Source organism: Herpailurus yagouaroundi, unplaced genomic scaffold (genome assembly GCF_014898765.1).
Source record: "Herpailurus yagouaroundi ecotype Mexico unplaced genomic scaffold, PumYag 140, whole genome shotgun sequence".
Lineage (NCBI taxonomy): Eukaryota > Metazoa > Chordata > Mammalia > Carnivora > Felidae > Herpailurus > Herpailurus yagouaroundi.
The window spans coordinates 75,808,648-75,833,449 of record NW_024412395.1 but is presented as its reverse complement, the minus strand read 5'-3'; the positions used below and the strand labels follow the sequence as shown (position 1 = coordinate 75,833,449).

The 24,802-nt window shown below is 36.4% G+C and overlaps 1 protein-coding gene and 1 pseudogene across 9 annotated transcripts in view; one reads left to right on the top strand and one right to left on the bottom strand.

Moving 5' to 3' along the window:
• CCDC150 (coiled-coil domain containing 150) overlaps window positions 1-24,802 on the bottom strand; it is a 98,315-nt gene that overhangs the window by 48,140 nt on the left and 25,373 nt on the right. For all 9 annotated transcript variants that reach the window (XR_005790446.1, XM_040475732.1, XM_040475729.1 and 6 more), the window contains 6 exons: window positions 23,705-23,797; window positions 19,562-19,669; window positions 14,344-14,468; window positions 13,924-14,101; window positions 13,303-13,371; window positions 755-868 (listed from right to left, as the gene is read on the bottom strand). Coding sequence is in view for 8 of the 9 variants with exons in the window: in XM_040475732.1 (XP_040331666.1) it covers window positions 755-868; window positions 13,303-13,371; window positions 13,924-14,101; window positions 14,344-14,468; window positions 19,562-19,669; window positions 23,705-23,797 (687 nt within the window). In the remaining variant the exon portion in view is untranslated. The remainder of the gene's footprint in view (window positions 1-754; window positions 869-13,302; window positions 13,372-13,923; window positions 14,102-14,343; window positions 14,469-19,561; window positions 19,670-23,704; window positions 23,798-24,802) is intronic.
• On the top strand, window positions 15,878-16,396 carry LOC121030862 (ubiquitin-60S ribosomal protein L40-like; annotated as a pseudogene).

Below are 24,802 nucleotides of genomic sequence, written 5' to 3'. Positions count from 1 at the left end.
GTCATAGCCAAAATTGAAATGCCGGCCATCTGGCTCTAAGGCCATGAAAATGTATTAGATTATTCTCTAGGATTTCACAACTGAAGTAATGTACAGCTTATGACAGAGTCTGAAAGAATTTAACTCAGATCAAGACAGACTCACACCAGGGTCTTCTATGCAGTTTTCAAAGGTGATTTGCATGTTACAGAAGCAGTAACTAATTCTTTTTCAAGTACTCAAAAGCACACAGGAAACTTACTAGCTGCTTAACAGAATGATCATCTCTTTAAATATCCTCCACTTAAAAAATAAATAAATAAATAAATAAATAAATAAATAAATATCCTCCACTTAAAGATGGTCTAAACTCTACCATTTATTTGTATTGCACTGACTGTGTCAAACAGCTTTTAGATATCATACTTATTACTGATTGCCTAGTGGAAATGTCAAAAAAGGAAAAGAAAAATACAGCCTTCTGCCTCATAATTTATGGAATAGGAAGCATTTTAAAACATTAGAAATATTCATACTTTTCAGTATTATAGATCATCTGTGGAGGCAGATGTTTATTAGCTGCCCTAAATTCTTGTTTTATTAATCTTTTACTGTTTGAGCACTTGTAGGGCTCTCTGCCATAGTCAGCCCGAGTTATTCAGGACTAAATGATAATTATTAAAACACAAATGAAGAAAATCCATCTCCTAACTTCTGATTTTTTAAAACACACTAGTCATTAATTCCTAATTTAGACTGACCTTTTTATACCCACCTCATTGTAATCAGAAGGGACTTGCTGAAGTTCTAGGGAAGCCATTTGTTCTGACAGGTGCTTATTCTTTTCCTCTAGAGTCTGTAGGTTGTGGGTCAATGTATTTATGTCTACCTTTGAAACACAAAAGGAGAAAAGAAATCTATTTATGCCAGGTCCAAAAGCATTATCTTGCTTTTAAAATGACATTTGTGGGGAGCCTGGGTGGCTCAGTCGGTTGGGTGTCTGACATCGGCTCAGGTCATGATCTCACAGTCTGTGAGTTCGAGCCCCGCGTCGGGTTCTGTGCTGATAGCTCGGTGCCTGGAGCCTGCTTCAGATTCTGTGTCTGCCTCCCTCTCTGCCCCTCCCCTGCTCAAGCTCTGTCTCTCTCAAAAATAAGCAAACATTAAAAAAAATTTTTTAAATGACATTTGTAACTGTAAAATAGCAGTTATTGTATGAACATGTTATCCTGTGTCTAAATGCAGGGATTTGTAGTCTGACAGCTCTGAGAATTTTTTTAAACTTTTTTTCCTTTTCTTTTACATTTTTTCAGCTTTTCTAGTTGTCTTCAGCAGGAGGATTATGACAAATTACCTAATTCACATATACTAGAAGTAGAAGTCCTTCTGGTACTTGATATTTACTTAAATATTAATTTAAGCTAATGAATACAGATGCAGAAGGCCTCTGCAAAAATACTAGTAAAATGAATCTTGCAATATATAAAAAGGATAACAAACCAGGACCAAGTTTATCCCAGTAATACAAACCTTATTGAACACCCGAAATTAATTAGACTATAGTATATAGAAGAAAAACTATAATGGCAATTTATATAGATGCAGAAAAAGCATTTCACAAAATTCAACATTTATGATAAAAACTCAGCAATCTGGAAATGAAAGGGAACCATCTCTACCTGATCAAGTGTATCTATAAAACACCTACAATTAATATCATTTATCATTAAAATTTTTTTAATGTTTATTTAATTTTTGAAGGGGAGAGAGAGAGAGAGAGAGAGAGAGAGAGAGAGAGCGAGCAGGGGAGGGGCAGAAAAGAGGGAGACACAGAATCCAAAGCAGGCGCCAAGCCGCCAGCACAGAGCTGGACACAGGGCTCGAGCTCACGAGCTGTAAGATCATGACCTGAGCCAAAGTCATGCCCATCTGACTGAGCCACCCAGGCGCCCCTACAACTAATATCTTAAAAGTGAAAGACCTGAATGTTTCTCCCTAACACTGGGAAAAAAGCAAGGGTATCTGCACCTTATCAGCAATAAGGTAAGAAAAAGTATAGAAGGCATAGAAATTGGAAATGGAGAAATAAAAATCTCTACTTATAACAAATATGATTGCCTACATAGGAAATCCCAAAAAATTTACAAAAAAGATACTAGAATAGGTGACTTCAGTAAGGTTGAAGGATATGAGGATGCAACTCTATTGTTTTTATATACTAGCAACAAACAATTGGAAATTGATATTTCTTTTTTGTATTTTTTATTTTTTTTAATTTTTTTTTCCACGTTTATTTATTTTTTTTGGGACAGAGAGAGACAGAGCATGAACGGGGGAGGGGCAGAGAGAGAGGGAGACACAGAATCGGAAACAGGCTCCAGGTTCTGAGCCATCAGCCCAGACCGCGAGATCGTGACCTGGTTGAAGTCGGATGCTTAACCGACTGTGCCACCCAGGCGCCCCGGAAATTGATATTTCTTAAAAGTGTACCATTTGTAATAGTACCGAAACCCATGAAATTCTTTGGTACAAATCTAAAATATGTCCAATGTTTAATATGCTCAAAACAAAATACTGGTAAGAGAAATTAAAAACCTAAATAAAATGGAGAGATATGTCATGTTCATGTATGAGATTCAATATTGCTAAAATGTCAATTCTTTTTTTTTGTAATTCATTTATTTTTAAATTTATATCCAAGTTAGTTAGCATATAGTGCAACAATGATTTCAGAAGTAGATTCCTTAATGCCCCTTACCCATTTAGCCCAACTCCCCTCCCAAACCCCTCGAGCAACCCTGTTTGTTCTCTATAATTAAGAGTCTCTTATGTTTTGTCTCCTTCCCTGTTTTTATGTTATTTTTGCTTCCCTTCCCTTATGTTCATTGGCTTTGTATCTTAAATTCCTCATATGAGTGATATCGTATGTTTGTCTTTCTCTAATTTCGCTTAGCATAGTTTCATCCACATAGTTGCAAATGGCAAGATTTCATTCTTTTTGATTGCTGAGTAATACTCCATTGTGTACACGTAGCACATCTTCTTTATCCATTCATCCATGGATGGACATCTGGGCTCTTTCCATACTTTGGCTATTGTCGATACCACTGCTATAAACATCAGGTGCATGTGCCCCTTCAAAACAGCACACCTGTACCCTTGGTTAAATACCTACTAGTGCAATTGCTGGGTTGCAGGGTAGTTCTATTTTTTTTTTTAATTTTATTTTTTATTTTTTAATATTTACATCCAAATTAGTTAGCATATGGTACAACGATTTCAGGATTAGATTCCTTAGTGCCCCTTACCCATTTAGCCCATCCTCCCTCTCACAACCCCTCCAGTAACCTTCAGTTTGTTCTCCATATTTATGAGTCTCTTCTGTTTTGTCCTCCTCCCTGTTTTTATATTATTTTTGTTTCCCTTCCCTTATGCTCATCTGTTTTTTCTCTTAAAGTCCTCATATGAATGAAGTCATATGATTTTTGTCTTTCTCTGACTAATTTCACTTAGCATAATACCCTCCAGTTCAATCCATGTAGTTGCAAATGGCAAGATTTCGTTCTTTTTGATTGCCGAGTAATACTCCATTGTGTATGTATGTATATGTATATATGTGTATATATACACATATATACATATACATACATACCACATTTTCTTTATCCATTCATCCATCGATGGACATTTGGGCTCTTTCCATACTTTCGCTATTGTTGATAGTGCTGCTATAAACATGGGGGTGCATGTGTCCCTCTGAAACAGCACAACTGTATCCCATGGATAAATACCTAGTAGTGCAATTGCTGGGTCGTAGGGTAGCTCTATTTTTAATTTTTTGAGGGACCCCCATACTCCATTCCAGAGTGGCTGCACCAGTTTACATTCCCACCAGCAGTGCAAAAGAGATCCTCTTTCTTTGCATCTTTGCCAACATCTGTTGTTGCCTGAGTTGTTAATGTTAGTCACTCTGACAGGTATGAGGTGGTATGTCAGTGTGGTTTTGATTTGTACTTCCCTGATGATGAGTGATGTTGAGCATTTTTTCAGGTGTCAGTTGGCCATTTGGATGTCTTCTTTGGAGAAGTGTCTATTCATGTCTTTTGCCCATTTCTTCACTGGATTATTTGTTTTTGAGGTGTTGAATTTGGTAAGTTCTCTATAGATTTTGGATACTAACCCTTTATCTGATAAGTCACTTGCAAATATCTTCTCCCATTCCATCAGTTGCCTTTTAGTTTTGCTGATTGTTTCCTTCACTGTGCAGAAACTTTTATTTTGATGAAGCCCCAATAGTTCATTTTTGCTTTTGTTTCCCTGGCCTCCAGAGATCTGTTAAGTAAGAGGTTGCTGCAGCCAAGTTCAAAGAGGTTTTTGCCTGTTTTCTCCTCTAAGATTTTCATGGCTTCCTGTCTTATGTTCAGGTCTTTCAACCATTTTGAGTGTATTTTTGTGTATGGTATAAGAAAGTGGTCCAGGTTCATTTTTTGGCATGTCACTGTCCATTTTCCCAGTACCATTTTCTGAAGATATTCTTTCCTGCGTGGTCAAAGATTAGTCAGCTATATGTTTGTGGGTCCATTTCTAGGTTCTCTATTCTGTTCCACTGAGTGTCTGTTTTTGTGCCAGTACCATACTGTCTTGATGACTATAGCTTTGTAATACAGCTTGAAGTCCGGGATTGTGATGCCTCCAGCTTTGGTTTTCTTTTTCAAGATTTACTTTGGCCATTTGGGGTCTTTTCTGGTTCCATACACATTTTAGGATTGTTTTTTTCTAGCTCTGTGAACAATGCTGGTGTTATTTTGATAGAGATTGCTCAATTCTCTTTAATCTCAATGAAAATTGTGTAGGTCTGGACCAGGGTCCACTCTCTGGTGCGGCTATGGGGCTAGAAAAAAATGTCCTAGAAGAAACATGAGAGAGAGTTCTTCAAGTTGAAATAAAAAGGGATTAGATAATAACTGAAATTCACATAAAGAAATAAATAGTACAGCTGCTACAATAAAGGTAGCAATATAGGTATATATAAAAGAGTGTTTTCTTGTTTTGGTTTTTAAATATTTATTTATTTTGAGAGAGAAAGGGAGAGAGAGAATCCCAAGCAGACTCTGCGCTGTCAGTGCAGAGCCTGACACAGGGCTTGATCTCATGAACCGTGACATCATGACCTGGGCTGAAATCAAGTTAGGCGCTTAACCGACTGAGCCACCCAGACACCCCTAAAAGGTGTTTGTATACGTATTTTTTTGTTTGTAACTTTCTTGGTTACCCATAATGCAAAAATATACAGTAAAAGAAAGAATAAGAGAATTAAAATAGTGCACCAGAAATATCTACTTAACACAGAAAAAGACGGTAATGGAGACAGGAACAAAAAGCATATAAGACATAAAAAATAAAGAGTAAAGTAGCAAATGTAAATCCTATCTTATCAGTAATTATGTTAAATATAAAAAGATTAAACACTCCACCAAAAAAAGCAGAGATAGGCAGAATGCATCTTTTAAAAGATCCAACTGTATGCTATTTATAAGAGACACACTTTAGATTCAAAGACACAAATGGGTTGAAAGTAAAACAATGGAAAAAGGTATACCATGTAAACAATAACCTGAAAAGAGCTGAAGTAGCTATATTAACATCAGACAAAACTACATTAAGACAAAAAATGTGTGAGACAAAGAAGACTAGTATAATATAATGGTTTATAAGAAATATGTTTGAAAAAAATTTTAAAAATTAAAAAAAAGAAATATGTTTGGTCTTTCAGGTGACCAAAATACATTTCTCAGATATATGTGGTCTTCATCTACAGTTCGTGAAAACATTTCAGAGCCATAATGGTGAAAAGGGTGTCCTGTTAATAAAGAAGGTAACTTTTGAACCCCACCCAAGGGTGGGGGCTGATTGCCAGGAGGACCAACCAAGTGATTAGGGGGTTGGACCTTTGAGTCCTAGCCCCTAACCTCCAGGGAGGAAAGAGGGCTGAAGATTGAATCATCCAATGGCCAATGACCTAGTCAATCATAACTGTGCAGTCAAGCCTCTATGAAACCCCCAAAGGACTGGGTTCCAAGAGCTCCTGAGTTGGTGAATACATGGAAATTGGAGAGAGTGGTATGCCTAAAGAGGGCATAGAAACTTGTTGTCCTTTTTCCATACCTCACCCTATGTATTTCTTCATCTGGCTGTTGACTTGTATCATTTATCATATCCTTTAATAAACTAGTAAGCACGTTTCCCTGAATACTGTAAGCCACTCTAGCAAATTAAAAGAATCTAAGGAGAAGGTTGTTGGAACCTCCAATCTATAGTCAATAGGTCCGAAGCACAAGAGCCTGGAGCTTTTGAGTGGCATCTGAAGTGGGAGGTCAGGGGTGGGAGAAGTCTTGTAGGACTGAACCCTTAATCTGTGAAATCTAATGCTATCTCTGGGTAGACACTGTAAGAACTGAGTTGAATTCTCAGACACCCTGCTGGTATCCAAAAACTGCTCAGTGTTGTGGGGTGGGGGGGCACCCCTGCTGTGTTAGAATTGGGTCTAAGAGCCTAAGAGAGATATTATATATTGAAAAAATGGTCAGTCCATCAAGATATAACATTTATAAATATATATGCCTCTAACAACAGAGTCCCAATACAAATGAAGCAAAAACTAATAGAAGTGAAGAGAGAAATAAATGATTCAACATAGCTGGCGACTTCAATATCCCACTTTCAATAATGAACAGAACAATTAGAAGATCATAGAGGAGACAGATGACTTTAACAACACTATAAAGCAACTGGACAGCTATAGAACACTCTTCCCAACAATAGCAGAATACTCAATTTTTGAGTATTTTTCTCAATTGCATATGCAACATTCTCCACAATGTACCATGTTAGGCCACAGGACAACTCTCAATAAATCTGAAAGGATTGGAATTATATAGAGTGTGTTCTCCAACCATAATGAAATAAAATTAGAGATTAATAAAAGAAGGAAATTTGGGAAAGTCACATATATGGGAAAATTAAACAAAAAACTTGTAAATAACCAATTAGCCAAAAATAAAATCACAAAAGTAGTTAATACTTTGTGATGAATGAAAATGAAAACACGACAAAATGTACGGTATGCAGCTAAAGCAGCGCTTAAAGGGAAATTTATAGCTGTAGAAAACTATGTTAAAAAAGAAAAAAATAAACCAACAACCTAAGCTGCTATCTTATTTTTTTTTTTATTTTTTTTTTTTTAACGTTTATTTATTTTTGAGACAGAGAGAGACAGAGCATGAACGGGGGAGGGGCAGAGAGAGAGGGAGACACAGAATCTGAAACAGGCTCCAGGCTCTGAGTGGTCAGCACAGAGCCCGACGTGGGGCTCGAACTCACGGACCGCGAGATCATGACCTGAGCCGAAGTCGGACGCTTAACCGACTGAGCCACCCAGGCGCCCCCTAAGCTGCTATCTTAAAAAAACTAGAAAGAGCAAATTAAACCCAAGCAAGCAGAAGGAAGAAAATAATGAGGATTAAAGCAGAAACAAGAGAATAGAAAAATAAGAGACAGTAAAACCAAAAGTTGGTTCTTTGAAAAGATGAACAAAATTGACAAACCTTAAACTGTATTAACAAAAAAAAAAAAAAAAGAAAGAAAGCAAAAAGGAGAGAGAAAGAAAGACCCAAATTACTAAAGTTAGGAATGAAAGAAGGAACATTATACTGAACTTAAAGAAATGAAGAAAAGGAGCTACTATGAACAATTGTATGCCAATATATTAGACAGCCTAGATGAAATGGTAAAATTCTTAGAAAGACCAAAACTATTGAAATTAACTAAAAAAATAAGTGGGAATTGTGAATAGATCTCTAACAAGACATTGAATCAATAATAATAATTAAAAACAAATAAAACAAAAAATTCCCCACAAAGAAAAACCTAGAACCAGATGGCTTCTGGTGAATTCTATAAAACATTTAAAGATGAATTAGCACCAATGCCTCAAAAACTCTTCCCAAAAATAGAAGGGGTGGGAACACTTACCAAATCATTTTAAGAGACCAGTATTGCCTTGATACTAAACCCAAAGTCATCACAAGAAAACTATAGAACAATATCCCTTATTTACAACAATTCAAAAATCCTCAACAAGCAAGCCAAATGAAACAACATAAAAGGATTATACATCATGAGCAAGTAAAATTCATCCCCCAAATGAAAACTTGGTTCAACATTTGAAATCACCCAATGTAATATACCATAGTAATAAAGGACAAAATCTACAAGATTATCTTGATAGACATAGAATATGCAATTGACAAAATTCAACATACTTTCATGATAAAAACTCTCCAAACCAGGAATAGAAGGAAATTTCCTCATCCTGATAAAGGGTGTTTAGAAAAAGCCCACAGTTAACATCATACTTCATGGTGACAGAATGAAAGCTTTCCCAAGATGAGGAACAAGACAAGGATGTCTGTCTGCTCTCACCATTTCTATTCAGTGTTGTATTGGAGATTCTATCCAAGGCAATTACACAAGGGGGAAAAAAAAGAAGAAAGAAAGAAAGAAAGAAAAGACAGGAAAATGTGAAAGGGAGAAAAAAAACTATCTCTATTTGCAGATGACACATTCTTATATAGAAAAAATATATTGATTGCAAAACTCCCTTAATTGAGATACAGATTCAATACAAATTCTATCAAAATTTCAGCTGCCCTTTTTTTGCAGAAAATTAAAAGCTGATCCTAAAACTCATATAGAAATATAAGTATCCAGAATTGTCACAATAATCTTAACAACAACAACAAAAAAAGGCTCTCGCATCTTGATTTCAAAACTTACTACAAAACTACAGTAATCAACACTGTGTGGTTTGGGCATAAGGAAAGACATAGAAACCAGTGGAACAGAATTGAAAGTCCAGAAATAAATTCATCCATCTATGGTAAATTGGGTTTTGACTAAGGAGCCAACACTATTCAAGAGAAAGAACAGCTCTGCAACAAATAGTGCTGGGACAATTGGGATATCCACAGATAAAATAATGAAGTTGAACCTCTACCTCAACCCATATATAAAATTAACTCAAAATGGATCAAAGACCTAAATGTAATATGAAAAACTGTAAAATTCTTAGAATAAAAAAATGTTAATCTTTGTGATCTTGGATTAGGCAACAGTTTCCCAGTTTCTTTGATTTTGTAACATCAAAGCACAGACAACCAAAAAAATAAATAAGTAAACTGAATGTCAAAAAATCTAAAAATTTAAAAACAGAACCCATAGTGGGTGCCTGAGTGGCTCAGTCAGTTGAACATCCAACTCTTGATTCTGGCTCAGGTTATGATCCCAGGGTCATGGGATTGGGCTCTGCATCAGGCTCCGGGCTGAGCATGGAGCCTGCTTAAGATTCTCTTTCTTTCCCTCCCTCCCTCCCTCTCTCTCTTTCTCTCTCTCTCTGTCCCTCTGCCCTTCTCCCCTGCTTGCGCTCTTTCTTAAAAAAATAAAAAATAAAAAACAGAACTCATAGAATGGGAGAAAAATATCTGCAAATCACATATCTGATAAGGAGCTACCATCCAGAATGTATAAAGAACTGCTACAACTGAACAATTAAAAAACAACCCAGTTTACAATGGGCAACTGATCTAAATAGACATTTCTCCAAAGAAGATATACAAATGGCCAATAAGCACATAAAAAGAGGCTCAACATCTTTAGTTGTTAGTCATTAGGGAAATGCAAATCAAAACCACAACAAGGTACCACTTTCACAACTACTAGGATGGCTATTATTAAAAAACAAAAAAATAAAAATGTTGGTAAGGATGTGGAGAAATTGGAATCTTTGTACATTGCTGGTGGGAATGTAAAATAGTTTGGCACTGTGGACAACAGTCTGGTGGTTCCTCAGAAACTTAAAACAAAATTACCATAAGGCCCAGCAATTCCATTCCTTGGTATGTATCTCAAACAAATACATGCACAACACATATGTACATTTATAGCAGCACTAATCACAACAGCTCAAAGGTGCAAACAATGCAAATGTCTATCAACACATGAACAGATGAACAAAACAAATTGTGGTATGTGTATATATACATCATACACATACACTGTGAATATTACTCAACTGTAAAAGGGAGTAAAAGGGTATGGATTACTGAAATGTACAAAAACATGAATTAACCTCAAAAATATTATGCTAAGAAGCCAGACACAAAAGATCACTTATCGTATGATTACATTTATATGAAATATCCAGATAGGCAGATCCATACAGACAGAATGCAGATTGGTCGCTGTCAGGAGGGGAGAAGAAAGAGGGAATTGGAAATGATTACTTACTGGGTATGGGGTTTCCTTCTGGGTGATGAAAATGTTTTGGAACTAGACAGAGGTGGTGGTAACATAACACTGCAAATATATATAAAGCTACTGAATTGTTCCCTTTAAAGTGTTTGATTTTTTATTATGTGAATTTCAGCTCAATTAAAAAAAACACCGTGAGATACTTCATACCCACTTGGATGGGTATATTAATTTTTTAAAAAGCAGAAAATAACAAACGTAGGTGAAAATGTGAAGATACATGAATCTTCATACACTGCTGGTGAGATTGCAAAATGGTGCAGTCACTTTGTAAAACACTTTGGTAGTTTCTCAAAATGATAGTTATCATGTGACCCAGTTTTATTCCTAAAGATATGCTTACACACATAAAAATTGTATGCAAATGTTCACTGCATTATTCTTCACAGCCAGAAATTGGGAACAACCAAATCTCTATCAACTGATGAATCGCTGAGTCAAGTTTGGTGCAGTCACACAATATATTATTCTGTCATTAAAAGGAATGAAATATTGACATTTACTACTATTTCAAGGACATACCTTGAAAACATCATACCTAGTAAAGAGGCAAGACCCAAAAGGCCACATACTATTTTATGTTATTTATATGAAATGGGAGAATAAACACATTCATAGAGACAGAAAGTACAATAGTTGCCAGGGGTTGGGGGCAGGGCAGAATGGAGAGTGAATGCTAATGGGTACCAGGTTTTGTTTTGGTGATAAAAAGGTTCTAGAATTAGATAGTGATGATGTGTGCACAGACTTGTGCATATACTAAGAAATAGCTCAATTGTATATTTTAAGAAGGTGAATATATCATATACTAATTATCTCAATAATACAAAGGACTAGAACAATCAATCCATCTGAAAATAAAATGAACCTTAAACTATATCTTGTATGATATCCAAAAATTAACTAGAAATGGGTCATAGCCCTGATCTAAAACCCAAAACTATAAACGTCTAGAGAGCAAAAAAGAAAATCTTTGTGATCTTAGGTTAGGCAAAAACTTCTTAGATATGATCCAAAATTAAAAGTATGACACAAAAAATATGATCCAAAAATTTAAAAATTCATAAGTTGGATTTCATCAAAATGTAAAACTTCTGTTCTTTGAAAGAGCATGAAAAAATAAGGCATAAAGTGGAAGAAAAATATGTAAAGCACATATAAGATTTGTACATATACAAAGAATAAGAATTTTTTTTTTTTTAACATTTATTTATTTTTGAGACAGAGAGAGACAGAGCATGAACGGGGCAGGGTCAGAGAGAGGGAGACACAGAATCTGAAACAGGCTCCAGGCTCTGAGCTGTCAGCACAGAGCCCGACGCGGGGCTCAAACTCACGGACCACAAGATCATTACCTGAGCCAAAGTCGGCCACTTAACCGACTGCGCCACCCAGGCGCCCCAAGAATAAGAATTTTTTACATAAGAATCATACAAGACTATTTTACAATCTCTAGAAAAAAACAACAGTAAGAAAATAATAAGAAAAACTGAATTAAAAGTGGTTAAAAGATTTGAAGAGACACTTCAAGTTGTGGGTGACAAGCAGAGGAAAAGATGCTCAATATTATTAATCACTAGAGAAATGCAAATTACAGCCACAATAATACACCCCCCTATGCCAGTCAGAATGGCTAAAACTAAAAGGACAAACAATACCAAGAGCTGGTGAGAATGCAGAGAAAATGATGGGAAGGCAAGATAGTACAGATTCTTTGGAAAACAGTCAAATGGTTTATTATTATGTCAAACATATATTTATCATAGGATCTAGAATTCCAAATTCTGTTAAGTAGCCAAGAGAAATAAAAATACATGTTCATATTTGAATATTTATACAGGCTTTATTCATAACTGCCAAAATTTACCATCTCAAATGTCCTTCAAATGGGTAAAGAAATCGTGGTATATCCATATAATGGAACACAAACAACTGATACATATGACAGCATGGATGAACTTCAGATACCTTATGCTAAATAAAAGAAGCCAGGCTTAAAATGCTGCATGTTGTATGATTCCATTTATGATATTCTGGGAAAGGCATAACCACAGGAACAGAAAAGCAGATCCATGGTTGTCAAGGGATGGAAGTGGAAGAAGAGGTTGATTACAAAGAGGCACGAGGGGCCTCCCTGAGGTGATAGAAGTGTTCTGTATTTTCATTGTGATGATAGTTATATAATTGTATGTGTTTGTCAAAACTCACAGAACTGTACACTAAAAAAAAGTGAATTTCACTATGCATATTATAACTTAATAGGTCTGACTTTAGAAAAACATAGCTTTACAATGAATACACATTTGAAAAATATCAAATTAGGCAAAAAAAAAAAAAAAAAGAAAAGAAAAGGACCCTGTATAAGCATGATCACTTGGCCTAATATAATTTCTCTAATGAACAAATATCTTTTAGCCCCATGAACTTACATTTAGGTTATGCTCAGACAAATGAAATCAGACAAGCAAAATGATGCTATGTTTTTGTTTTATTTTAATAAGAATTATATTGTGTCTCTGGCCATTCTATCTTTTTAGAACCCAGAAAAGAGTATCTCACAGATGAAGTGACAGGTGCTAATAATACTTAGGAAGCCCAATTGGCTTTAGGAAACAAAAAAACCCAGCCCTGTCAGCAATTATCTCTTTGCCTCCCACAGGACCATTAGCTCACTCTTAAGGGACTTCCTGGCTAAAATACCCTGTAACACTAGGGCCAGAGGTGGTCATGACTCACTGGCAAACGCCAGATCTCAACAAGTGCTCCCTGGAAGCAGCCTTGTGCCACAGTGCCTGGAGTGCTGAGTCGCATCCAGCCCAGGGGCTTCTTTGTCCTTCCACATCTTGGTATTCAACAAAATAACCCATCTCCTCAGTAAGATAAGCTGATACAGGAGGCAGAGGTACAGAAGGAAATAAAATACGGTGAAATGTCAACAAATAAAATGTGGAGTACCTTGTTTTTAGCTAATTCCTTTTCCAAACTGCATTTTTCTTGAGCTATTTCTTTCTCTGTTTTATTAACCTGCCCAAGGAGGGGAAAAAAAGAAATGGGTCAATTTTAAAGCAGGTGACAGTCTCTACTATAGCAGACACACCCTGCATGTTAATTAATACCTACACTGCAGAGATAGAACATCCTCTCAGAAAAGGGGCCACTCAGGGAGTCTCTGAGGCAGAGCAGACTTCACAAATAGCCCTGAAATTAGAAAGACACGTCTGCATGTCAGACTCTGATGGTACCTTCCTAAATAGGAAGACAGGGCTGTTCCCCCTTAACCTCCATTGTCCACTCCTTCAGGGGAAATCAATTTTTTAAATCTGACCCCTTCACTAACATGAGGATGTGTGAACTATGAGTTGGCATTCACTAACGCTGTATAAGGGCATGCTGTTTGGCACAGACTACTCCACATGCTAAAAAACATAGATCAGCTACCTAAAGATTTCTTTAATGGGCAACTCAGACAAACTGCATCTGAGTGGGCTGTATTTCTTTTCTTATCTTGCACTGAAAATAGTTTTAGAACATGATCACCACCCCAACCAGGAGGTAATATAAATCTGCTTCTTCTACCTCTTCCTGAAGTCTTTCTTTCTCCTCTAGAAGGGACTTCTTCTCTTGCATCGATGCTTCCAATTCACCTCGCAATCTTGCAATAGTTGATTCCAGCAGCTCTTTCTGCAAGGCTGCCCTCTTCTCAGCATCCTGTGCTTTCTGGATACACTGATTATGCTCAAGGATTAAATGGTCCCTGTAGGAAGAGAACAAGGAGACATGAGCACTCAATGAGAGTTCTTTAATAGAGTCATTTCTTGGAGAGCATACTGCCTGACAGCAGTGACCAAAATGTTCTAACAGAACTAGTTCCTTGAGGGCAAAGTCTTTACCTTTGTGTCTGGCCCAAGAAATGCAGAATTAAATGTTCTCATTAAAGATAAGAAATACAAAGGCAAGAATAAAAGATACAGAAGAAGTTGTCTATAATTTACTTACATATGTGCCTGGAGCTGGGTCTTCTGATTCTGAACACTCTGTAGCTCAGTAGTGATACTGGCATGGGCTGCATCCAGCAAGAAGTTTTGTTCTTGAAATGTCTGTGTCATCATTTTCTGCTCTATCTGAATTTTAAAAGTAATATTAAAAGCTGAGATGCCAGAAAGTCATTTGATGGGGTATCATTCAATCATCCTGAATTAACTTACAAAAGACAAATTTTTATAGAAATAAAACCTTTTTAAAAAATAACTTAATGCTCAGCTCTCTCTGTCGCCACTCTGACCTGACCACAGTTCTATCATTTTATGGCTCTACCAGCCAAGAGTGAAGATGCATTGTCTACCCAGCTTGCTGCAAAATCTGTAAAACTCAACATGAACATATTTTTAGATAAAAAATTCTATTAATATTTTGGTACTTTAAAATTTCAATATGAAAATTTTCAATTATTTTGAAAAGTAAAATATCAATGCAGATAAAGTGAAAAGATCTCTTCACCTATATCTCCCGCCACCCCAAATAATCCCACTTTCAGAGACAATCATGTTAATAATATGGTGTGAATTCTTTGGAAAATATTTAAAATTGCACCCAGATACCATGATAGCAAAAGTACTATATAGGAATACCTAGGAGATATTATGGGCTCAGTTCCAGACCACGACAATAAAGCAAATATTACAATAAAGCTAGTCAAATGATTTTGTTTCCCAATGCATACACAAGTTATGTTTACACCATACTGTAGTCTATTAAGTGTGCAGTAGCATTATGTCTTAAAAAACAATGTACATAATTTAAAAACACTTTATTGCTAAAAAAATGTTAACCATCAACTGAGCTCTGTGTGAGGCTGAAATCCATTTTTCCAAATTCCTGTGAATGTTGATGCTTTGGCCTCTTTCCACAAATCACAAATGTTTTTAAAGGAATCTAGAATGGTGAATCCTTTCCAAAGGTTTTCAATTTCCTTTGCCCAGATCCATCAGAGTAATCACTATCTATGGCAGCTATAGCCTTATGAAATAGATTTCTTAAATAACAAGACTTGAAAATTAAAATTATTGCTTGGTTCATGAATTGCAGAATAGATGTTGTGTAAGCAGGCATGAAAACATTGATCTCGTCCAACTCCATTGGAGTTCTTGGGTGACCAAGTGCATTGTCAGTGAGCAGTAATATTTTGAAAGGAATTTTTTTTCTGAAGCCACAACCATGGGCTTAAAATATTCAGTAAATTGGAGCACCTGGGTGACTCAGTTAGTTAAGTGTCTGACTCTTAATTTTGGCTCAATTTTGGCTCACAGATGTGAAATTAAGCCCCATGCCCTTGGGCTCTGTGCTGGGCATTGGAGCCTGCTTAAGATTCTCTTTCTCTCTCTTTTCCTGTCCTGCTCACACACATGCACACTCTAAAACATAAATAAATAAAATAAAAATAAAAATATTCAGTAATCATGTTGTAATCAGATGTCATCCAGGCTTTCTTGTTCCATCTGTAGAACACAGGCAGAGTCGATTTAGCAAAATTCTTAACGGTCCTAGGATTTTTTGGAATGGTCAACAAACACTGGCTTCAACTTAGAGTCACTCGTTGCATTAGCCCCAAACAAGAGTCAGCTTGGCTCTTTCTCTTCAACAAGGTGGCTGAGCAACAAATGCAGAAATGCAGATTTTTGTGAAGACCCTGACTCTCACTCTGACCCTTTAGAATGGGTCCAGAGACATCATTTGGAATGTCAATGTCAAAATCCAAGACAAGGAGAGCATCCCCTGTAACCAGCAGTGTCTGATTTTTGCAGACCAACAGCTAGAGGATGGCTGCACTCTCTGACACTATAATATTCAGAAAGAGTTCACCCTGCACTTGGTGCTTTGTCTGTAGGCTACAGCATTGAGCCTTCTTTCCCTCTTCTAGCTCGTTCAGAAATACAACTGTGACAAAATTATCTGCTTTAAGGGTTATTCTCACCTGCACCCCTGAGCAGTCAACTGCTTCAAGAAATGCGGCCACACCAACAACCTGTGACCCAAGGGGAAGGTCAAATAAGGCCCCTCCCTTAGCTCTTCCTTTGCCTGCAGGGCAGACTCCTGCCTGAGTCCTATGGCCCTGGAGCTTCCATAAAGTTTCCTTTACACTGAGTGGGGGAAAAAAGGGGAGTCAGGCTGTGTTTTGAAGCCAGGCATTGACTTCTCCTTTCTAGCTACGGAAGTCCTAAATGGCATCTTCCAATGGCATGTTTTGTCTACATTGGAAATCTGTCATTTAGTGTGGCCACATTCATTAATCATCTTCTAGATCTCATAGAGAACTTGCTACAGCTTCTATGTTAGCACTTGCTTCCACTTTCATGTTATAGAGATGGCTTCTTGCCTTAAACCTCATGAACCAACTTCTCTTAGCTTCCAACTTTTCTTCTGCAGCCTCCCCACCTCTTTCAGCCTTCATAGAATTGAAGAGAGTTACTAGTGCCTTGCTCTGGATTAGGCTTTGGTTTAAGGAAGTGTTGTAAATGGTTTGATCTTCTATCCAGACCACTAAAACTTTGTCCATACCAGCAATAAGGCTGTTTCACTTTCTTTTTTAATTTTTATTTTTTTAAATTTTATTTAAATATAAGTCAGTTAACATATAGTGTAAAAATGGTTTCAGGAATAGAATTTAGTAATTCACCATTTACATATAATACCCAGTGCTCATCCCATCAAGTGCCCTCCTTAATGTCCACTACCCATTTAGCCCATACGCCCACTAAACAGCCCTCCAGCGACCCTCAGTTTGTTCTCTGTATTTAAGAGTCTCTTACGGTTTGCCTTCTTCTCTGTTTTTACCACTTTCTATCATTCATGTGTTCACTGTAGAACTTTTAATTTCCTTCAAGAACTTTTCCTTTGCATTCACAAGTTGGCTAAATGTTTGGTACCCAGAGGCCTACCTTTTGGCCTTTCTTGGCTTCTGACATGGTTTTCTCACTAAGCTTAATCATTTCTAGCTTTTGAATTATAGTGAGAGATGCACAACTCTTCCTTTCACATGAACACTTAAGAGACCATTGTAGGATTACTAACTGGCCTAATTTCAATATTGTTGGATCTCAGGAAATAGGAGGTCTGAGAAGAGGGAGAGATATGGGGGAATAGCTGATCAAAGAAGCCAGAACACACACAACATTTATAAAGTTTCCCATTTTATTTTTTTTTATTTTTTTATTTTTTTTTTCAACGTTTTTTATTTATTTTTGGGACAGAGAGAGACAGAGCATGAACGGGGGAGGGGCAGAGAGAGAGGGAGACACAGAATCGGAAACAGGCTCCAGGCTCTGAGCCATCAGCCCAGAGCCCGACGCGGGGCTCGAACTCACCGACCACGAGATCGTGACCTGGCTGAAGTTGGACGCTTAACCGACTGCGCCACCCAGGCGCCCCTAAAGTTTCCCATTTTATAGTGGCATGGTTTGTGCTGCCCCAAAAGAATTACAATACATCAAAGATCAAATTATCACAGATCACCAGAACAAAAATAATGAAAAAGTCTGAAATGCTGTGAGATATTCCAAAATATGACACAGAGCACAAAATACGGCACAATATGAGAAAATTGCTACTGAAAAATGGCACTGACAGACTTGCTAGATGCAGGATTACCACAAACCTTCAATTTGTAAAAAATGTGATTACTTGAGAAGCACAATGAATATATATCTGTAACTGTTTTGCAGAATTTATTTTCTCTGGCTCATCATGTTGGACTTATCAAAACATAACATTTTTACACATATCCCCTCTACCTACAGTATACAAAACTTTTGCAAGTATAGTACATATTAATAATTACTTTTGTAAACATATTTTAAAACACTTTTATCTTAATAATATTTGACTGCAAAGCAAACCTTCACACTTTGGAAAATAAAATGTGTAACATTCCAAAGTTTAAAAATGCTTATGACAGTTACTTGCATATGTCACATTAATTATTCTACTAAATTGTTAGTCCACAAAAGTAGAGATTTTTGTCTTGTTCACCACTATAATCCCATCTAGACCTAGCATCATACCTGCACTGAATAAACACTAAGTACTTGTTGAATTAATGACAAATATTTATTGAGTATCTTTCTGTGCAGTGGTTAGCACTCTGGGAAATAGCAAAGATATAGAAGACAATGTCCTTGGTTCTAGGAAGCTCACAAAGTTATATAGGAAATGAGCCATACATATAAACTACTCTAGAATGCACAGAGAGGCAACATAATGTAACAATTAAAAACACTGACTCTGGAGTGAGACCTGGGTTTCAATCCAGCTCTACCCCTTACTAGCTAGGTGACTTCCGTCAAGTTGTACATTTCTCTAAACCTCATTTTCCTTATTTATAAAATGAAGATAATATTCCTTTACATAATGGCTGCTAGAATCAAAGGACATAATATATGTAAAATCCTTAGCACAATGCTTGGTACACAGTAAGTATACTCCCAAAAGAGTGAGAGCTATTATTACGATGTTTAGTGTCCCAGGAGTAGAAGTTAACAGAAAAATTGATCCCTTCTGGTTAGAATGAGCAAGCTTCCTGATAAAGGTGAGTCTTAAAGAATGAACAGAATTTCAAATAGCTGAAGAAGTAAAGACCATTCTCAGCAGATGGAATATGGCATAAGCAAAATGGGAAAGTACTGGTGTTTAAGGAAAAAGTATTTTAGGGTCAGTCATAGTGTTTTCTATGATTCTATAAACAATAGGACAGGTAATTACTTTTCCTAAAGTAATAGTATTTGAGAAGAAACCATTAAGAAAGTATTGAGGGGCGCCTGGGTGGCTCAGTCAGTTGAGCGTCCGACTTCAGCTCAGGTCACAATCTCACGGTTCGTGAGTTCGAGCCCCGCGTCAGGCTCTGGGCTGATGGCTCAGAGCCTGGAGCCTGCTTCTGATTCTGTGTCTCCCTCTCTCTCTGCCCCTCCCCCATTCATGCTCTGTCTCTCTCTGTCTCAAAAATAAATAAACATTAAAAAAAATTAAAAAAAAAAAAAAGAAAGTATTGAGTATAAGGCTAAATGACCACTCTTGATTAAAACTGAAAACTGCCAATTAAAAACATTTCTTGGAATTGTTAAAATATTTTATTTATTCAGTTGGTCATGCTTATTTCCTTATCTCTTAGCCAAGGAGTTTTATTGTTGACTCTATCAGAGATGGACTAGTATTAAATGAATACCTGCAGAATGGCGTGATGGTCAGAAATAATTCTGGCATTTTCCATACTAACAGTCTCAAGCATGCTGTGCAGCTCTGAACACCTCCTAGTCAGTTGGTCATTCGAAACCTAAGGTGATATGTACAGCATGTCAGGTCTCTCCAGTAAATAATTTTTTACTTATTAACCATTATTTTTAATGATGGCATAGTATTTCACTCTGTATGTGAACCTAATTTATTTAACCTACCTCCAATTGATATTTCATTAGATAATGCTTTCAGTATTTGGAGTCAACACCCCACATAATTCTAAATCAAAAGGAGAAATTTGTTCATCTGGTGGAGCAAGTGAAGCATTCAATAGTTTCTTCAGAATTCTGGACACTGGTCAGACACAGCACGATATCTACAGAATGGACTTTACAATGTTGATGCCAAGATTATAGAAATTCATTCCCCAATTTAGATGAGCATTCTGAATTGTTTGGCTAATAACACAAAATGTTTTAAGTTATTTCGCTACCAATTACAGTATTCATAAAAGCAAAATATAGATAATTGTACCATTTCACAAGACAGATCATCCAAACTAAAACAAAATTCTTTTGTACAACAGATCTTTCATACAATTCTGTTGTCTTTTGATATGTAAAATTTGTATTCCTGTGGAAACCATTTATCCTAATTATCAGTTATTTTTGCAAACTGTATTTGCCACGGATCTTATGTTTTTTTTTTTTTTAACATGCTGTGGTTTATCTTTATTTTTTTTATTTTATTTTTTATTTTTTAAAGGATCTTATCTTTTATTTATTTTTTTTAAAAATTTTTTTTTCAACGTTTATTTATTTTTGGGACAGAGAGAGACAGAGCATGAACGGGGGAGGGGCAGAGAGAGAGGGAGACACAGAATCGGAAACAGGCTCCAGGCTCTGCGCCATCAGCCCAGAGCCTGACGCGGGGCTCGAACTCACGGACCGCAAGATCGTGACTTGGCTGAAGTCGGACGCTTAACCGACTGCGCCACCCAGGCGTCCCTAAAGGATCTTATCTTTTAATGAACAAGTTCTTCAAGGATGGGGACAAATAACTCTATAGGATCAATTAAAAAAAAATTTTAAAAATGGTAACAAAAAAGAAATGAAAACTTCTCTGGAAAGCCTAAGTGGTATGTATAGTACACAAGTTAGGAACATGTTCAGGAGCACTTTAAAGTTCTAAATGGGGCGCCTGGGTGGCGGAGTCGGTTAAGCGTCCGACTTCAGCCAGGTCATGATCTCGCGGTCCGTGAGTTCGAGCCCCGCGTCAGGCTCTGGGCTGATGGCTCAGAGCCTGGAGCCTGTTTCCGATTCTGTGCCTTCCTCTCTCTCTGCCCCTCCCCTGTTCATGCTCTGTCTCTCTCTGTCCCAAAAATAAATAAACGTTGAAAAAAAAAATTTAAAGTTCTAAGTTATACACCAAGAAATACGTGGGATAAGACAGAGGTGAATTCTTGAACCTTGAAAAGAACAAGCTAATTTTCTTTGGAGCCAGATTGCTTGAGCTCAAATTATAACTCTGTCACTGATTAGCTATGTTATTAAACCTCCCTGTATATCAACTTCCTTATCTTTAAAATGAGAATAATAAGTTTCTATAGTAGCACTATTGTGAGGATTACAATTTGTTAGTAACATAAGGTGCTTACAATTGTGCCTGGAATGTAGAATGGGTTTGGTAAATGTTAATTACTACTACTACAGCAAAAGTAGCAGTAATAATTTTTATTTTATAAAAGAACACATTTATTTTGCATTTTCTTTATCATAAAGACAGCACAGCAACATTATGATCCCAACATTGAAGTAACCAAATTGTACTAGCAACAGTTATTTTAAGTGATTAATACTATTTCTTGGCTCTGTGAGAAATAACCTGTTTGCCTACACACACACACACACACACACACACACACACACACACACACAAGTAACATCCGCTAAATTTGGCAATAACCATCCCACAGAAAATAAGTACACATAACTCTACAATCCAGTAAGCATTTATGAGGTTCCTACTGTGCTACTTGTTATAAAAGATACAAGGAAAGTGTAAGACATTGGCCCTGGCACTCAAGTGCTTAGAAGTTCATAGGTCGAGATGAGAACTATATATATTCAATGGGTAAATTATAAAGCAAACAAAGGCAAAGTGTAAATTAGTGCATTATTTAGCAGTATACCTCATATACTGATGTATCATAGAACTTTGGTAATGGGAGATGTAGTTAATGTGATCATGTTTCATAGATGAAATAGATTTCATGAAAATAAAAAATCTGGATGATGGCAATGGTATGAATTTATATAATCAGGATCAATCGTGGTTCTTTGTTTTTTAATTGAACAAAATTAAATAACATGTGAAAACCAGAGAAATGCGAACATTTACCTGTGCTTTTTCTGATGGGAAAAAGACAGTTTCTTCAATAAATGGTGTTGGGAAAACTGACGAGGCACATGCAAAAGAATGGGAAACTAGACCATTATTTTGTACCACACGTAAAAATTAACTAAAAATGGATCAAAGACTTGAATGTAAGACTTGAAACCAAAAAACTACTGGAAGTAAACATAGATAAGCTTCTGGATATTGGTCTTGGCAAGATTTTTTGGGTCTGACATCAAAAGCAAAAGCAACCAAAGCAAAAATAAACAAGTGGGAGCATATCAAACTAAAAAGCACAACAAAGGAAACCATCAACAAAATGAAAAGGCAACCTATTGAACGGGAGAAGATATTTGCAATCATATATTAATATATCTGATAAGGGGTTAATATCCAAAATATAAAGAAATTATACAACTCAATAGCACCCCCCAAAAAAATCTGATTAAAAAATGGGTCCAAGATCTGAATAGACATTTTTAAAAAATGTTTATTTTGAGAGAAAGAGAGCATGGGAGAGGCAGAGAGAGGGGCACAGAGAGAATCTCAAGCAGGCTCCATTCTGTCTGCACAGAGCCCGATGAGGGGCTTTATCTCACAAACACTGAAATCATGACCTGAGCTGAAATCAAGAGTCAGATGCTTAACCAACTAAGCCACCCAGGCACCCCTGAACAGACATTTTTCAAAGACATACAGATAGCCAACAGGTACACGAAAAGATGTTAACATCACTAATCATCAGGGAAACTCAAATCAAAGCCACAATATTACTTCACATCTGTTAGAAGGGCTATTACCAAAACGACAAGAAATAACAAGTATTGGGGAGGATGTGGAGAAAAGGAACCCTTGTGCACTGTTGGTGGCAATGTAAATTGATACTACCACTGTGCATTACAGTACCGAATTTTCTTAAAAAATTAAATATCAAACTACCATAGGATCCAGCAATTACTCTCTGGGTATTTATCTCAAGAAAAAAAAAAACACTAACTCAAAAAGATATATGAACCCCTATGTTCACTGCAGCCTTATTTACAATAGACAAGATCGGGAAACAACCTAAATGTCCATCGACAGATAAATGGATAAAGAAAATGTGGTATACATATCGATATTTATTTAGTCACAAAAAAAAAAAGAACTTACTCTTGCTATTTGCAAAAACATGGTGAGACCTTGAATGCATTATACTAAGTGAAATGTCAGCCAGAGAAAGAAAATACCATATAATCTCATTTACAAAATATGTGGAATCTTCAAAAAGCAAAACACCAAAAAACAATACCAAGCTCACAGATACAAAGAGGTAAGTGGCTGCCAGAGACAAAAGTAAGAGATGGGAGAGAGGTAATAGAGATCAAAAGGCATAAACTTCTAGTTATATAATAAGTGAGTCACAGGGATGTACTGTATAGCATGGTGACTATCGTTAATACTGTACTACATATTTGAAAGTTAAGAGAGTGAATCTTAAAAGTCCTCATCACAAGCAAAAAATTTTTGTGATGACACGTGGTGATGTATGTTAACTAGAATTATCATGGTGATGATTTTTCAATGTATACAAACACTGAATCATTATGTTGTATAACAGAAATACAATGTTATATGCCAATTATACCTACGGTGTTGGTATGAATTTATATAATTAGGGTTAATCTTGGTTCTTGATTCCTTAATTGAACAAAATTAAATAACCTCTAGAAGTTAGAGATACAATAAGATCTACCTGTGCTTTTTCTGATGTTTCACGAAGGGATAGTATTTCAGTCCTCAAATATGCATTTTCTTCATGTTCCTTGTTGAAAGACATCTGCATATTCTGAGAAAAAACAGTAATCTCTCCTTTTTTACACATAAGAACTATTACATATATCTCTACCAAAATACATGTTCTGTATTTTAGTATGAGTTCAGGTTCTAGTGCTTCCTTCAGCAGCACATATACCAGTGCAAATTCTAATGATCAATATAGACAAGTGTCTTACAAAGAATTTTTAAAAATCTTGGTATCTTCAACTCCCAAACTTCTTTTTAAACAAATTATAAAAGCTGTTTACAAAATGTTCTCATACTGAGTTTCTTTTTTTTTTTTTTTTTAATTTTTTTTTCAATGTTTATTTATTTTTGGGACAGAGAGAGACAGAGCATGAACGGGGGAGGGGCAGAGAGAGAGGGAGACACAGAATCGGAAACAGGCTCCAGGCTCTGAGCCATCAGCCCAGAGCCCGATGCGGGGCTCGAACTCACGGACCGCGAGATCGTGACCTGAGCTGAAGTCGGACGCTTAACCGACTGCGCCACCCAGGCGCCCCGTACTGAGTTTCAAACTAGAAAGAATTTGCCTAAAACCATAATGTAAATATTTACTTAGCATCCTTAAGAAAATTCTGCTAAGGTGAATATTTTTCCCTAAGCAGTAAGATCTTGTGATTTTCTTTATTTTCCATTAAAAAAATTTTTAAATATTTTTTTGAGAGAGACAGAGTGCGAGCAGGGGAGGGGCAGAGAGAGAGGGAGACACAGAATACGAAGCAGGCTCGACTCTGAGCTGTCAGCACAGACCCTGACATGCGTTCTCTGCCCCTCTCCCGCTCACTCGCTCTCTCTTTCAAAAATAATAAACATTAGAAATTTTTTTCCATTAAAAAACAAAAAAATAGTAAAGTAAAGTAAAAAGTAAAAAGAAGTAAAAAGAAGTAAAAAGAAGTAAAAAGAAGTAAAAAGTAAAGTAAAGTAAAATAAAGTAAAATAAAGTAAAGTAAAAAGTAAAGTAAAAAGTAAAGTAAAAAGTAAAGTAAAGTAAAGTAAAGTAAAGTAAAGTAAA